The following is a 17,283-nucleotide window of genomic DNA, read 5'->3' on the forward strand; positions in this document are numbered from 1 at the left end:
CTGGAAGAGACCCCCCAGAGCAAGGGTCATAGTCCCAAGCTGCTGGAGTACGAGGAGCATTTGGACAACGCTCTCAGATACAGGATTTGAACTGTGGGTGGTGTTCCTGTGTAGCACTTGGAGTGTGGTCACCCTTGTGGGTCCCTTCCAACTCAGGATGTTCTGTGATCCTATGAAATCCCAAGAGTTTAGAAAAGGGAGCTTGATCTCTCTGTATAAGTTGTTTAAAACCAGAAACACACTCTGCAATCTCCAGTAAATTCATTTGTCTTCCAGAAAACTGTTCCAGTAATTTGTTTTTGAAAATGATAATTATAAATTTATTGTAGTTGTACTGACATTGAAAGAAACAAAGAAGTTAACTGTAGTAAGAAACAACACAAAATAGATTGTTGTATTTGTGGTCATATCTTACATTCCTTTATGCTCTTTCCTTCTGTCTTACTTCATTGGGTATGTGTGACAAGATTTTGATAGCTGGGGAAGCTGCAAGGATGGTCTCCCTGATTACCATGAGACACAGCTAAGCCTGTTAGTGAAGGTGGTGCCTGTTCCATGCAAATGTGTTTAAGAAAAGCCAAAACACTGAACAGTCAGTGAGGAGTAAGGAAAGAAGTGTGTGAAACAGCCTGGTGAACACTAAAGTGAAAATAGAGGGGCATGAGGTCCTCCAGGCACTGCAACATGGAGAAGATACGTGTAGAACTGCAGCCCATGGAGAAGACACATGGAGGACTACGGAGAGAATGGTATTCACTGTAGTCCATGAAGGAACCACATCAGAGCAGCTGCCCATTTCCTGAAGGCTCTGCTGCCTGTGAAAAACCCAGGCTGGAGCAGATTCTCCTGACATGGCCCACAAAAGACCCATGCTGGAGTAGTGTGAGGAGGAAGGACAGGTAGAAGAATTGTAATAATCAGATCACAACCCACATCCCCCACCTCTCTGCACAGCTTGGTGAGGAGGTGGGGCAGAAGGAGAGAAGGTGAGCCTGGAAAGAATCAACAGGAAGGGGGGGGTTTGTTTTTGTTTTTGTTACTTAACAGCCTACTCTACTTTTAATTGACAGAAAGCCAAATTTTCCCAAATCAGTCTGTTTTTCCAGTGGTGATTAGCGATCTCCCGATTACCTCAGCCCATAAAGTTTTCCTCTTAATTTCTTTCTTTTTCCTGTTGAGGGGGTAAGCTGGCACTTGGCTGCTGGCCAAGCTCTGCCCATTGCACTAATGCATAGATCTTACCTCCACTGCAACAGTATTAATAGCAAAGAAACACAAAGTGTTCAATTAAGCTACAGAAACACACTCGGTTTAGCGTTAGCTAACATGAGCACATGCACCTTCTTTCACATGAGATCATTTTGCATACTAGAAATAACTGTAAAATTGATACTGGTAGGAAGACCAATCTATTAATTTATTTATTAATTTAGTGGAAGTATTACTTGTTATTCAAATTACACCATGGCTCTAGCCCATTTGGTTCCTGTGATCAGTCTCTCAATGACAGTCATATCAAAGTATGGCTACATGAGGGCTGCTTTGAAAGTAATGCCTCCTATTCTACTACATCAAGCCAGAGTCAAAGGCAGATGTTGGTGGCATGGCAGTAGAGGTTGAACCTTCCCACCAGTATCCCATGACATAAGGTTGCCATGCGATACATGGCAGCAGATGGGCAGTCTGATAAAATGGCATCTGACATGGAAGCGTGTATGAAGAAAAGGTGCCTAATTGAATTCCTCTATGCAGAAAAAAATAAATGCGTCCATTGACATATTGATGCTTGCTGAACATTTATGGAGACCAGACACTGGATGTGAGCACAGTGAGGCGATGGGTGCTCCGTTTCAGCTGACGATGGCTTTGGGTCACCTCCGCTCAGGCAGATTTTTACAAGAGCATCATGAAGGCTGTTGCTCATTGCTGGCAAAAATACATAGCTAATGGTGGTAGCTATGTTGAGAAAGTGTTTTGTAGCTGGGAATTCTCTGTATTAAATAATGTAATCGTGCTGTTTGTATCTGCTGTAGTTTCCATGGAAATAAACAGGAGGCATTATCTTCACAATGACCTACGTAAAAAAAGAATATTTATATGTATATAAAAATATAGCCAAATCTCTCAAATATTGTACAGTGTTCTGATGAAAAGACTAAGTGAATAGCAAGGCCAAGTATTCTAAAATATACCTTAAGTGGGCAGTGTTTTAAAATTTCTTTTAGAGTTACAAAATCAGTTGAAAAATACAATGGTTTTCATCTGCCCTTTTTACCCAACTTCTCCACAGATTTCTAGAATAATTGTACTTAATGATACATAATGGAGAAAGCAGTTCATGAAAAATGGTATCTTAAGTACAGATTCAATTTAAAAATGAGAATAAAAGAATGTCTACATTAGAAGTTGACCGTACAATCTTTATGGAAGAGAAGTATTATGTAAGCATTGATACGGGAAAAAAAAAAAAACAAAACAAAAAACCCAACAACTTTGAAGTGCCATTTTAAAATACTTGAGAATATATTCACTTTTCAGTAGAATAAATCCTGACATGCTACAAAAAAAGAAATTTCTTAGTATTGCTCAATAGAATGGATTATGCTTTGCAGGCACAGGAGCTGCCTATCAACTTTCCTCGACCTCAGATGTACCAATTGCTTCTAAGATAAATAGTACCTGAAAGTGGTAATATCTTCAGATATCATACAATGATCTTTAGAAGGTGAAAACTTGGAAGGTAGAAAACAGCAGAATCTACAAACGACCAACAGATCATATAAAAATTTACATTTCATAAAGATATTAATATTTCAAAACCATGTTTTTAGGTAAATTTCCAAAAAATTCTGTGTCTCTACATTCAAACCATGATGGCTATCAAGTACTCACAAACACTGGCCTGTAAAAAAGGCTGTGAGTAACAATTAAATTGGGACATACGGAGGGAAAAAAAAAACATCACAGATGCAGGTTTTTGTGTACATTTTATACATTTGCAACTATGCAATCTTGTAAATGCAAATTTCAGGTTTTTTTGTGGAAGGTATTTGTGAATGCCTGCTTGTTTGAGTAAATTTCCTATTCAGAAAGTGAGAAAGGTAAGTGAATGAAAAGGGAAAGAACAGCACATACAAATGCACAAGCGCTCTCAGCTGCTTTCAGTCAATTCTAATAATAATAGTGCATCCCAATAATAATAATAATGCATGCAATAACCATGCATTAATTTTCAGAATCTACTCCTGTTTGAATGGTGAATCATGCTAGTGATATAAAAAGAACACTATAAAAGAACAAAGTCCTCCTATATAATTGAGTCCCGTGCTTCACAAACAAGGCCAAACTCCAGTTGAGGTCAAAGATGTTATGTCTGTTGATAGCTTTCCAATTTATTATAATTATTATTTTAGGGATTAAATGCAAGGTAAGTGCTTAAGCAGTGTCCTGCAATGGTCTTCAAATAAGGAATTAGACTTCCATGTGGTACCTAGGATTCCCAAAAGTCTGACAGTCAAAAATGTTCTCCAAGCATATAATAAAGATCTGAAGACAGCGTAAGTGCAGGAAGAACAATTTAGAGGAGTGGAGACTACACTTCTGCTTCTTTCCTCTGCAAAATATGAAACTAACTAAGAAAAGTCAGTTTTCTTGATTTATAGCATTTCTTGCTTTGTTTTAGAAAGTAAGGAAGAAAAAAAAAAAAAAAGAAATACATGTTGTTACATAACAGGCGTGTTTACTAGAGAACAGATTGGGTGATCCAGAGCAATCTAGAACTTAATCCACTTAACAAAGATAGAATTAAAAAATATACATAGTTTTAAAACCTAGCTTTGTTCCCAACAATCTAGGGATGGAACAAGGCTGTCTGGATCTAACAGGGTCCCAGGAAACACATCACCAGCTAAGCTAACCACAATACAGCCTGCTCTGAACCCAGATTCCATCAGTAACCACCCCATATGGCACTCTGCTTCTCCAGACTGGTTCTTGCTCTCAGTATCCAGAGTACAGCAGGACATAAGCTATGCCAGCTTCATGACATCTGCAAGAGCAAGTTGCAAAGAAATACTGAATGAATCACTCAGATTCTCTTTGCACTTTCGCCAGTATAAACAAGTGGTCACCATGAATGGATTATCATACTAATAAACCCAAAACAACTAAAAAAAAAACAAAACAAAACAAAACAAAAAAACCTCCAAAAACTTCTCTTTTAGGTGGTCTGCTGCAATTAGCAGAGTAATGTTGGCAGTATGGGGATGGAAACATTGGTCTCATTCCAAAGTTAAGACCAAATTAAGTTTTGCACTGAATCAGCAATTCTGTGACTTTGTCTATGAAACACAAAGCGTAACTGATGACAAAGTAACAGAGCTATTTCACCCAACTGATTTTCAGAACCCTGAAGACACTTGATGGTCTGTTACATTTTGCTCCCTTCCAAGTAACAAAGAAATTCTGATTCTATCCACATAAAGAAGCAAATATCCAAGGGGAGAACTACCTGCATTTCAATATTTTTGTGCTATTTTTATATTAAGTAATTATTTTTAAATTCTTCATTTAGTACTTGTTTTTCTTCATTCATTACTAAAAGTAACATGTTGAACAGATCACTGCACGAAGAACTGCCACTACACAAAATGGCTGCCACCTGCCACTGTTTCCAATGCGAAAGAAGCCTCCATCTTCAAACGTGACCAGCTTCCTAGTAGGGAAAGTGCAACCCATTAAAAAAAGGATGTATTTGCTGGATAATTTGGCACTATTTTTGAATGCAAATAGGGGACACGGAAATGACAGAGCAAAACATTGAATCTGAAGCTGGATAAAATGAGCTTACTCATTCGTTCTGCTGAAGGAGAGCACCTGCAATTCTAAACTTAGAATGTATTTCTAAGGAAAAATTGGCTCCAACACATTGTATATACAAGTATCTGTTTTCTCTTCCCCTTCCTTATCATCTGCATTTGACATACATTCTTTGGGTATTTGGGAAATTTCGTGTGTTTGCTTTTTAACCGATGAGGTTTTTTTATTTAACTGACCATGAGTGAGTACACATTTGCACCACAGGAATCATAAAGTCATTTTTGTAGAGTCTTCGCCACTTCAAAAACATTTAAACTGGATACTTTCAGATACTATTTATGATTAAAATTGAAGAAACTCCAAATATAGAAAAGTATGAAGTATTTAACCTTTGTACCTAACTACTGAATATCAAGAACAGGGCAGCAGGAGAGAGTGGGGTTTGATTTATCATGAATTTAAACATCTACATAAACATAGTCATGCACAAATCTTGATTGTATAGAGGCATCCCTGCAGCAATTCCCTCTGTCATTCACCCTGGCAGGTAAAACTGGGACAAAGCAGAAACAGCCACTGTTTATTTCATACCTTTTACTTCTGAAGGCCTGATGTGAGTTTCTGGATAAACCATGCAGCAGATAAAGTCTTTAAGCTGCTTCAAAGATTAAGTTAAAGTACCTTAAAGAAAGCAACTTTCAACATCAGGTTAAACAACATAAAATCAAGTTTCTTTAGAAGTATTTACCTAGACTTGTTCATAAGCAAAATGCTGTTTCATTTGATTACTGCTAATTATGACTGGAGTTGCTTCACCAACCCAAACAAAATAGAAAAATAAAAACCATTTCAAACGAAAAACAAGAGCAACAAAAAGCCAAACAACCAGCATATTCCAACACTTCTTGGCATACATTATTCTTGTTGCTGCCCTTTAATTATTTGAATGTTACAGCTTCATTAAACCTGCCTGGTTAATTGGAACTAAAGATTCACCGTCCCCTAAGTTACTATTTTTCAAAAGAGCCTGCAATCAAATAAGTGAAAAAAGTTTGCACTGCGTGCTACCAACACTATCATCTTTAGTACCTTAAAAAGTTGCTACACAAGATGTTTTAAGCAGCTTTGTTTTCACAACTATTATGTTTAATATGATAGTCCACAGAAAGGAAAAGTTGGATGACCAGCAATGAACACTGGAAGAAGACAATAAAATGGTGCTACAGGAGCCCACACACATTTGTTTCTTAGTTCTTATTTCAAATACACTGGTTAAAAGCATAAGCTCTTTCTTTGCCTCTGGTATCATCTCATGGATACACAGACTCAGCATCAAGCTAGATACTTTCCTAGAGAGGCATCCTTATCACTGGCTGTGGTTTTGCAAGACATATTACACTGGGAATTATGCCTGAATAGCCTTTAAACTATCTATTATGATGCCTGTGGCTCCTGTTCTTGCCTAAAACTTTGTTATGTGTATTCAATCAGAAACCAAATCTGTTGCTCAGAAATACAGAACCCAGCTCATCCCTTTTCATCTCAATAGCTCTACAACATTAACAAGCATAGAAGCTTAGAAGATGGCCCCTTGACAGAATGAGCTTTTCTGTCATAAATCTGTTTCTTTAAAGGGGAAAAAAAAAAAACAACAGAAAATAACCCTTAAAAAAATTAAGAGTGGGTAGCTATTCTAAAACGTAAAGACATTAAAGCTCATCCATTGGTTTTAATTTACATGCAATTCACAGATGCATTTCCTTTCAGTCACAAAAAAGATTGGTACTTCTTCAAAAAGGATTTAATTATGAATGATCTGTGACTCTCCAGCAAAATGAATGAGATAATGAAGCAGCTTAGGTGTGCACATCTCTATTCAGAATTCATCTCCCCTATTCATTCTTTCATGGAGTATCTAACTTAAAATATCAAAATAAAACAATTTTCATTAAGGAATATTTTTCACACCGTGGAATGAATGCAATTGCAGACACCAGGAGACAAGAGCTGTATGAATCAGTAAGTTACAAATGTATGATCCGCAGCATCTACATTAAAACTATACTATATAAAATACTGATGTGTTTATATTTGGCTGCAAAATACATCAGTTTCAAGTGTAAAACGCATATGTTTTACCACATTACTTACACAGTAATTATTTTTTCTAGCTATAGACTCACTCCTGTGATTATCTCTTTCAATCTTCTGATAGCCACAAGAAGAAATTATCTAACGAAGCTTTCATTTAAACAACTGGACAAAGCCAATTTACACAACTTCAATAAAAATAAACTGTGGCACATAGATGTTTCACACATGATATTTCTGAATGGAAGTATTTCCATTCATATTTTCGGTTCTGTGTAGTTCATATTAAAAAAACATCACCATGAAAAGTTAAGTGCTATTTTTCATTTAACTGAACATAATTTACTTCCCCACAACATTTCTTGTTTTGCTGCAAACTTTTAGAGTTCCTTGTCAGTTAATAAAAGAATGCTTGTAGAATGAACGATACGCTCATCTTACCTGAAAGCTAATTATAATATCAATTATAGCCTCTCCTCTTAGAGGTGTTTGATGTTTTAAAAGCAGCTTCATGGGGTTAGAGCAGTTAGTCATCCTCTAGTAAGGATATGTGACAATGACTTTGTGACAGTGTGGAGTGGGGTGGAGATCCCATGGCCAAACCCCGTGATCATCCTTCAAGGATGAAGACTTGTTGATATGTTCGGAACTGATAAACTGTTTTCCTGAGCCAGCAGTTTTGATTTACTGTACTGAATTGTATTACTCAGAATGTAACCCCAGTCCCCCCAGTCCCTCTCATATCTGAGGACAAGCTGGAAAGCAACGGTGTTTACTTTCTGCCAAACTTGTCTGCATGAGACACATTCTCAGGAAACACACTCAAAACAACAGTGCCTGTGAACAGGCAGTCATAAGTAGTGCCAGGCCAACCATTAAGTGGTCTGTACATCACAGACAAACTCCTCCTAAACCCTCATAGAGGCTGTTGGAAGTAAGCATCTTACACACATAGCTTCCGTGCAGAACGCCTCCAATCCTTTTGGATGTTGAACATTAAAGGATTTCCTACTCTGCCTTCCACATCTTGTACACAACAGTGCTCCTTTCTGCAGACACTGGGCTCTTGTAACACCTTGGAGGTCAAAAGGCTCTGCAGACAAAAGGTACTCTAAAATGTATTGAACGGAACTGAAACCAAGTATTTTTCACATAAACACTCACTGCATTAATTTGAATCTTATTTCATTTTCTGCTGCATCAAATGTGTATTAAACAAACGGAATCATAAAACTACAGAACTGAGTTGGAACTCAACAAGTAGAAAGCAATTTTCAAGTCTATAAATAAAGTTGCTGAATTACACATCAACAGTAATAAATAGAAAGAAATCACTACTTCTCAACAAACTGTAGATGAGAATTATCAAAGCTTATTTCTTAATTTTCATGTTATTCAATGTAGTTCCCTTTTTTTTTTTTTTTTTTTTTTTTCTGCAGCAGCAGCAGAAGTTTTAGTCTATGTTTGTTAGCCCTCATAACTCAACATAACCTAGGCAAAGGCATGTCTGATCATTACTTTTTGCAAAAAGTCAGCAGAAGCAGCCAATGAGATGCAAGTAAACCACCAAAGACAAAGCAAAAAAACCCACACAGATAAAAACAGATAAGTAATCTGGCCTGCATAGTACCCATTATTCCTTGTGATAAGTAACTGTAAGAGAGTTTGACTTCAATTTTGTTAGTGAATGCAGGACTTTTACTAAAGAACTTTCCATTTATGTTGGTTGGATAAGGAAAGCCCCATGAACAGTTTTTTATTACAGTCATGTATTACAGAATTAATTTGCACAATAACAAGGTCAAGATATATACTTATCTCCAAATCCATTAGCATCACATTGTTCTGAAGTGGTGGAAAAATAACATAAGGACAGACGGTGCCTTATCCAAGCAGATCTAGTTGTTCTCCTGTGGAAGCCACAGCTTACCCTCAGCTTTGCACTTTGCAAGAGTTCTACCTCAGCATGAACTAGCAGTATATTTTAGAATTGATTAGAAATTGTCAATTATCGGAGAAAAATAATGATTTTATTCACTCCTACCCAGCACCAATTACTGTATTTCCTGTACAAGTGAGAGCATCTATATCAGGGAGATGGAAAAAGAGGTCCAGATTCTGTCCAGGAGAGCAACAAAAAGGCACATAAAGTCCTTTATTTACAGAGCGGATAACCTAAGTAGTCCACCAAAACAAAAGTTTTTCTGTGGACATACACCTCCTCCCTAAGGACATGCAGTTTTACTATGTGAACTGCATGTCAAATTGCCATGTGAACTTTTCAATTCCACTTTATTAACCTAAAAGCAAATTCCATTAAAGAAATGTGGAATAGAACAGTAAATTGCCAAGAAACAGTAGCTGTAACCATGTCACACACTGCAGCTTTAATTATGTAAAATAGCATTCAAGTAAAAAACTATTTATGCATTAAGTGGGTAATTAGAGCAGTGTACATTATTATGATAATTGGATCATGCTGCTTTCTTCACTTTTCCCTCATCCACATCTCCAAACTCTCAACTGAAGAAACAGTAAGAGAAAAACCCATTTTAGGGTGTGATAATGATGAATTTGATGAAAGAAATCTTCCAAACACAGGACGCTTGCTCTGAAGAACTTAATCAACAACAAAAATTTGGAGGGAGAATTATAAATTTCTGTAGTCTCCCAAATCAATGTTCTAATATTACAAACATGACATCAGTGGGCTAAAAGGAGAATAAACCAACTTGAGGTTGTTCCTATACTCAATGCCACCCTCGTTACTGTAGTTCATCTGCATTTTGCTTTTAGTTTTCAGTTGTTTTTTTGTTTTCAAAGGGAGGATGAAGGAAACAGAATTCCTTCCTGGAAGGAATGTTGCTGGTAATTTCTATGCTCTTTTCTGGAAACAATAATGTGAGCAATGACTTCTGGCTTAAACATGCCTCGTAGACTGTTATATGTCTTAACACACTGATTAAGCTTAGCAACAGCTCCCACTGCAGATTTAGGATAACGCAGTATAATAGTCGAGATGCTAAACAAGTTAGCACCTGCAGTACTTCACCGGACAACACAGCATCCAAACACCACTTCTCGCCTGAAAACCACCGCTTCACGGGAGACTTTTGTCTTCCCACTGCAGAGCTCGGCACAGGCTCGGGGACCTCGAGAAGCGCGGCGCTGCGCCGGCACAGCGAACGCCCCGCTGCGGAGCGCGAGCCGCGGGACGGCGCTGTCCGCCGCCAGGCAGCGCCGAGCCAGGCGCACCGCGTGGAGCTGTCCGCGGTGCTGAAAGGGCGGCGGGTGAACCTCCTCCCCGAGAGGCCGCGAAGGTGCCGCCGCTCCCCTAGGGCTCATCAAGCGCGCTCCGAGCGGGATAAAAGATTTATCTGCATAGAACACTGACGTGTTCCGCACACATGCACAACTCCTAGCCCTCGGGAAGAATTCCGGTAAGTCTTTTTAAATCTCCCTTCCAGTCCCCTTGCAACGGGGCTGAGGCAGGTGGATTCAAGGGTTTGGTTTAGCTGACTGCGTGACCTGTTTCCAAAGCATAACGCATGTGGGATGTTAGTGGAAAGACTGCAGTCACCTGCTGTGCTGCGAGGCACTCCCACTGACTTGCTGGCAGCATGACTGTTCGGACTTCCTTCTCCACTAAGGTCACAGACTACTAAAAAGAATCGAGAAGCTGATTGCCACGAATGGACATTTCTGGTCATTGAATATTAAATCAGCTAGCAGTAATAATTACTATCGTCATCCTCTTACTCATATTTTGTTTTATTCTTCATAGGAAAAACTACTTTTAGCTAGGGCGATTTGTTTACACTCAAATTTTAAAAACATACCACACGTAACAGTGCAGAATCAATATTCTTCTCTTCTACAAAACTCTTCTCTCTGCTCAGTCCAGCTAGTTTATACAATGCTCCCCTGTAAAGTCTTTCAGAGAAGAATTAAACCAGAAGGCTTAAACCTGCACACAACTGACGAATAGCTGGTGCCTCTAGGACACAGACAGCCATCTGTGAGCAGGATTCTACAGAAAATAATTCATGAATTTGCTTGAATTAAAAATTAGTTCACCTTCAAAATACAGACAGCTTTAAAGATTATTTTAAAACAACCAATTATCATCATTACAAAATATTTTATTTCATCTGGACTAGGCTCCATATCCACTTAAGCCTAAGTATTTTAAAGGAACTTCCTGTTTTCAGATGCCATGTGTAACACAAGTTTGTCAGCATAGAGGGATGTAAGTTTTGCTCAGCATCTTCTTCACCTTGTTTTTAAAAAGTCAAGACTGAAAACAAACGCATACTGCTCTGAAAGTAAAAAGCTGTCAGATACTGGACAGCTCAGGGACATTATGCCCTTCCCTTCTAACAGGCTCCTTGAACACAGAACTTTTATTTTCAAGATGAATGACAGAGTTTGGAACAACCAATAAATAAAGAAATTACTTTTAATTACTATTAAAGGTTTTTAAAGATTGTTTTTGTCTGACCCACAACACATCTCTATAAGAATGCAAAATTTGCAACTATTTCTCTGAAAAAAATAAATAAATCCAAAACAACGACCAAAAAAAAAAAACAAAAAAACAAAAAAACACCACAACCCAAGTCTCAAAGTAACTACATGGTGCAAGCTGATGCAAATAGAGACCTACAAATATTTGGTTATCCTGCACAAAATCTTCCAAAGTTTCTGGGAAATGCTTTGAGTTATTTGCAGTGCATTCTTTTAATCTTTGTTCCTAATGCCTCAAGCACCACTTGTAGGACAGCGCATCAGAAAAGGAGGCTCTCACACTGGAACAGCAATAGTCAGATTAAGAAAACCGTCTTTCTAAGTAGCTCACAGAGACACTACTTCAGGAGAATGTTTGCTTACATTATAAAACAGATTTTGATACCTATGATACTATAAAACTATAGTATAGCAAATAAACTGGTTTTTGAATCAGAAGTTTTGCATGTGGAAGAACAGCATGACAGGAAGCAGCCTGGCAAACAGTCTCCAGTTACATAGTATTTCTCCAACTTTATAGTAGGAGACTATGATATCCTCTAACACTGGAGCTGCACCATTCATTTGCATAGAAGGGAATTAAACTGAATCATAGGGGTCGGAAGGGACTGCTGGCGATCATCTAGACCAACTCCGCTGCAGGTTCTCTACAGTAGGTTGTAAAGCAAAGTGTCTGTGTGGGTTTCCACCACATCCAGAGGAGACTTCACAGTCTCTCTAAGCAGTTCCAGTGCTCTGTTACCCTCAAAATGAAGCAGCTCTTTTTCACATCCAGGTGTAACTTCCCATGTTCCAGTTTGTCCCCATCACCCTTGCCCTGCTGCTGGGCACCACTGAAAACTCTGGCCTCTTCCACTTGACACCTGCACCTTAAATATTTATAAGCACTGTAAGATCCCATATTCTCCTTTCCAGGATAAACAGTCCTCAGCCTCTCAGACTTTCCTCACAAGGTCTGGGCCCCTGACAAATCTATGTAGCCCTTCACTGGACTCCCTCTAGAAGTTCCCTGTCTTTCTTGAACTGGTGACTCCACAGCTGGGCAAAGTACTCCATAAAAGGGTAGCAAAGAGGATAATCTCCCTCAGCCTGGTGGCTATGGTCTTTTTAACGGTCCTTAGGATAACCCTAGCCTTCTTGGCCAAAACAGCACACTACTGGCTCATGTTCAACCTGCTGCACACCACGATACTCAGGTCCTTCTCGACTGAGCTCCTTTTCAGCAAGTCAGCCTCCAACCTGCACTGCTGAGTGCAGTTATTCCTTGCCAGGTGTAGAACTCTATTCTTGCTCTTGCTGAGCCTCACAAGGTTCCATTCCACCCAGCTCTCCACCCTGTCTAGCTTTCACTCAATGGCAGCTCTGCCTTCTGGTGTGTCAGACACTCCTCCCAGCTTTATATCATTAGAAAACTTGGTGACGGTGTGTTCTATCCCTTCATCCAGGTCATTAATGAAGAAGTTAGTTAAACAAGTACCAACTGCTGGGGAACACCACTAGCTACAGACCTTCACCTAGACTTTGAGCCACTGATCACACAGACAGCCAGCTCTCAGACCACCTCACTGATCAATCACCTATCCCACACTTCCTAAGTTTACCTATGAAGATGTTATCAGAGACTGTATCAAAAACATTAGCAGAAGTCAAGATATATAACATTCACTGCTCTCTTCTCATCTACCCAGCCAGCCATCACAGAAGTCTATTAAATAAGTCAAACATTATTTCCCCTTGATGAACCCATGCTGATTTGTTTATAACCTTCTCTTCTTTCACTTAGTTGGAGATGATATCCACAATAAATAGCTCAACCACCTTCCCAAGGACAGAGGTGAACCTGTCTGGCCTGTCACTTCTTGGGACCTCGTTCTTGTCAGTGAAACTGGCTTATCCCCAGACTTTAGGCACCTTTTCTATTCTCAGTGACCTTGCCCAGATGACAGACAGTTGTTCAGCAATAACTTCAGTCAACTCCCTAAGTACCTCTGAGTGCATTCCTCTGAGGTACATGGATTTTTCTTCTGTGTATAGAGTTTGCCTAGGTGATCTCTGACCAAATCCTCCCCGATTAAGGGAAGGTCTTCATTTTTCAGATTCTCTCTCTTACCTGCAAGGTTTCAAACTCCCGAGGGCCACTCTTATCACTGAAGATTAAAACAAAGAAGGTGTTCAGTAACTCCACCTTCTCAGTGTCTCCTGTTACCAGGGCACCCACCTCATTTACTAACGGGTCCACATTTTCCCTACTCTTCCTTTTGTTATTGATCTACTTAGATAAGCCCTTCTTATTGTTAACCTCCTTTGTCAGATTTAATTTCTCACTGCATCCCTGTGAGATCCCTGAAAACATTTCTATACTCTTCCCAAGCAGCCAGACTCTTTTTCTCACATTTCATAAAATTTGATTTCCTATTTGAGCTTTTTCCATTAGCTCCTTACCCATCTTCAGAGGTCTCCTGCCACCTTTGCCTGATTTCCTTTTCTTATTCTTACGAATGCACCAATCTGGAGCGTGGAGGAAGTGGTGCTTGAACGCTAACCTACTCTCCTAGACTCCCTTAGCTTTCAGTGCTCTAACCAAGTGGATACCTCCAAGCAGCTCATCGAAGAGGTCAAAGTTGGTACTCCTGAAGTCAAGGATTGCAATCACACTTATTGTTCTGTTTCTTCCATGCAAGATCCTGAACTCTATTACTTCATGGTTGCTGCAGCCAAGTCTACCCCTAATCTTCCCACTTCACCAGGACTTTTAACTGTCAAATTTCCTTTTTATTGATTGCTGCTGCTGAAAAACACCTTTGCCCTTGAAGACTGTCATTTCAGCCTGTAGCTGAAGATAGTTCTAATTAGAAAAATCAAAAGCACCAATGAGTACAGCATTTTTCACTTCAGAAGTTTTAAATATATCTTTTTTATGTTTTGGTTTAGCTGAATTAGCAAGTTTTAACTTCTGGGTCAAAAAAATTTACAACTGGTATTATAAATAAGTCTCTCAGACAGAACCTATGGCAGTATTTGTTAGACTTAATATACACTTCGGCTGGTATGTTTCCCTGTCTTTCGCCCAGCTTTTCCTGACAGTTCTCCTCCATCCCATCCCAGGGCATTAAATAAAGCAGGTCAGACATGAGTGTTCCTCCTCTTTTTAAATATACTCTTAAAGTATGTTGTTTCTGAGACAGCATAGCAAAAATTACATAACTCACATCTCCGATAATTAACCTTGCCACCGAGGGAAAATGCGTGGCATGAAGTTTATTCACTGGAAAACTAAGAGTGTTGCTGTACATCTACTACAGAAGACAGCAGGCATGTCATACACAAAGTGCATTACCACCTAGGGCTGAGCGGTCCTACAGCATCACTGCTGCTGCCACTTCCAGAGAGGCAAAGCTCCCCGGCACCTATGTGACCACGCTGCCTGTCACCTTGCTCTCCACTGAATTCCTGTTAGTGCCTACCGATAATTCGTGCTTCCCGAGGCTACTTACCACCTTCCGAAAAACCGCCAAAGGAAGCATTACCTGGATCTCCCGTGCATGGTACACGATGATGAGTCCGAGCAAGATGATCGTGGAGAGGCTGATAAGGCATTTCAGAGCGAGGGAATACAGCGATTCCTGCAACACAAAAATACCACCGTCCCTCAGCGAGCCCCGCGCGAGGCCGCTGCCAACCCGCAGTGCCCCGATGGCCGGGCCGGTCTCGCCTCGCCTCGGGGCGGCAGCGGACCGGGGGGCCGGGCCGGGCTGCGGAGCGGCGTGCCCGAGGAGAGAGAGCGACCCGGAGCCGGGCCGCGTACCTTGGTGTAGGCGCCCCAGGACAGCTCGGTCTCGATGACCATGACCACGATGCCGAACATGCCGAAGATCAGCGCGTAGTCGCTGAGGCGCTTGCGCTTCTCGAACAGAGCCCGGCGGTGCCCAAGCTTGTAGCCGATGTTCTGATTCTTCTTCTTGGCGGGTTTGCTCCCGCCGTTGTTGGGGCCGCCCGGGCCGGGGCCGGGGCCGGCGGGGCCGTAGATCGCCAGGTTGTTGGAGTTGTTGTGCTCGGGCTTGGAGACCACGACCTCCGGGCCGGCGGCGTTGGGGCTGGAGAGCGGCGGCTGCAGCAGCTGGGACTCAGCGTCCATCTCGTGCAGGTTCCTGCGGGACGAGCTCAGGTTGCTGAGTGGCCGCATGACGCCGCCGTTGTACCGGCAGCTGCTCATAGCTATTTCGGTGAAGGGATTGCTCTCCCGGCGCTGCTGGGGCTGCTGCTGCTGTTGCTGGTGGTGGTGGGCGCTGCCGCTGCTGCCGCTGCTGCCGGGGCTCGCCGCCTGCTGCAGGCTGTGGCACTGGTGGTGTGGACCGTGCTGGGAAGGCTGCCTCGCTGCGCCAGCATGACTGGAGGGCAGCTCGCTGACATTCAGCTGGCTGCCCTGCCGGGAGGAGGCGACAGACGAGAGCGGCGAGGAGCGGGTGCGGAAGGTGCCCGACAGCGGCGAGGAGGCGCGGAGCAGCAGCGGCAGGTTATCCCCGGCGGTCGCCGCCGCAGCTCCGTAGTAGGCGCAGTTGTTGCACTGGAGGCACGGGCTCTGCTGCTGCTGCTGCTGAAGGAGGAGGCTCGCCTTGTCCAGCTTCTGCCGGCAGTGCAGCGGCGCCGGCGGGCGCTGCTGCTGCTGCTGCTGCTGCTCCGGGCCGAAACCCGGCGCGAAGTGCCGCGGCGCTTCCATGCCCGGGTCGTTAAAGCCGCAGGAGTACCGGACGGTGCTGCACCTTGCGCAATGCGTTATGGTCGGTAAGGGAGAGTCCCGCTGCCGCCACGACGGGCCCATCCCGGCTCCCGTAGAATCCAGCCGCCGCGTCCGATTGGCTGGGCGGACCAAAACAACAGGCATGGCGTCACCTGCGGGGGGGGGACCGGCCGTGGCGTGAGGCGGCGGAGGCGGCGCTGGGACCGCTCGGCCCCGCCCCTGCCGGGATCCCGCCGCCCGTAGGTGAGGGCTGCCCCCGCCCCCCTACCCCTGCCGGGGAGCCCCGCGCCCAGGAAGCCCGGGAGCTCCCGGCTCGGAAGGGGCCCGCGCGGGGAGCGCCGCCGCGGTACCGGCGCTCCCTCCGCCCGGCGGCGCTCACGTCTGCGCCGTGTGCGGAACGCGGGCGCAGCGCCGCTCCCCGGAGCTGTCCAGCAAAGCAGGGCGCCCCCCTCCCGTGCCCCCCACTCCCCCCCTCCCACCCCGCGTGCTGCGGCTGCCGGGCCGCGGGAATTGGGCCGTGCGCGGCGCTTTTCCGACCTGTGGCAGCCGGGGCCGAATTTACTAACGCTGTCCAGCTGTGTAATTGCTGGACATCGTACCGCGTTCAGTTTCCTTTCAGACTTCAGCTTTGTTTTGGCATATCGTGGTTCTAAAACCGCGATAGGCGAGAGTGAACAAAAACTTTTAAATCCCTGGTACAGCGAAGATTATTTTGAAAGAAGCACCCGTAATAGAAGTGCCTGGTATACGATGTCGTATACCACATTTCTTCAACAATGAAGTCTTAAGGAAAATCCACCAACATTCTTGCATGAATGATGAGGGACTTTCCTGCTATCTCACTCTGTGCTTTATATCAAACTCTATTGGATGCTCTCTTTGGAAGTCAGAGGAAGAAAAAAAAAAAAAGCAGATTCAGTTATATCTCAGTGATCCTATTTTGTCTGTTTCCAAAGATACACAAATCACACAGAATCTGAAGCATGAAAGTCTTGGGGAACCTATGCTCATGTCACCGTGTAAGTGACTTGCTGTCAGAATGTTCTGTAGACTAGCTAAAAATTTTAATGAGGATTGGTTTCATCTTTCCTGCTCCGTTCATGTCATGC

General features: G+C 42.5%; 1 protein-coding gene across 1 annotated transcript; it reads right to left on the minus strand.

Annotated features, from left to right (window-relative positions):
• Window positions 1–1,776: 1,776 nt before the first annotated feature.
• Window positions 1,777–16,318, minus strand: LOC122165979 (small conductance calcium-activated potassium channel protein 2-like). The gene is made up of 3 exons (XM_042829397.1): window positions 15,242–16,318; window positions 14,964–15,059; window positions 1,777–2,074 (listed from the first exon to the last, which is right to left on the minus strand). The coding sequence occupies exons 1-3, from the start codon at window positions 16,316–16,318 to the stop codon at window positions 1,997–1,999; spliced, it is 1,251 nt and encodes a 416-aa protein (XP_042685331.1). The 3' UTR covers window positions 1,777–1,996.
• Window positions 16,319–17,283: the final 965 nt, after the last annotated feature.

Source organism: Centrocercus urophasianus, unplaced genomic scaffold (genome assembly GCF_019232065.1).
Source record: "Centrocercus urophasianus isolate 14NV4802_14NV808 unplaced genomic scaffold, USGS_Curo_1.0 seq_31, whole genome shotgun sequence".
Taxonomy (NCBI): domain Eukaryota; kingdom Metazoa; phylum Chordata; class Aves; order Galliformes; family Phasianidae; genus Centrocercus; species Centrocercus urophasianus.

What these genes read in the sequence shown, in the direction of transcription:
- LOC122165979 (XM_042829397.1), bottom strand. Translation starts at nt 16,318, where the DNA reads ATGCCTGTTGTTTTGGTCCGCCCAGCCAATCGGACGCGGCGGCTGGAT. An exon ending in CCTGGGGCGCCTACACCAAG is followed by an intron (nt 15,060 to 15,241) that starts GTACGCGGCCCG and finishes TTTGTGTTGCAG; the next exon opens with GAATCGCTGTATTCCCTCGC. An exon ending in ACCATGCACGGGAGATCCAG is followed by an intron (nt 2,075 to 14,963) that starts GTAATGCTTCCT and finishes TTTTTTACGTAG; the next exon opens with GTCATTGTGAAGATAATGCC.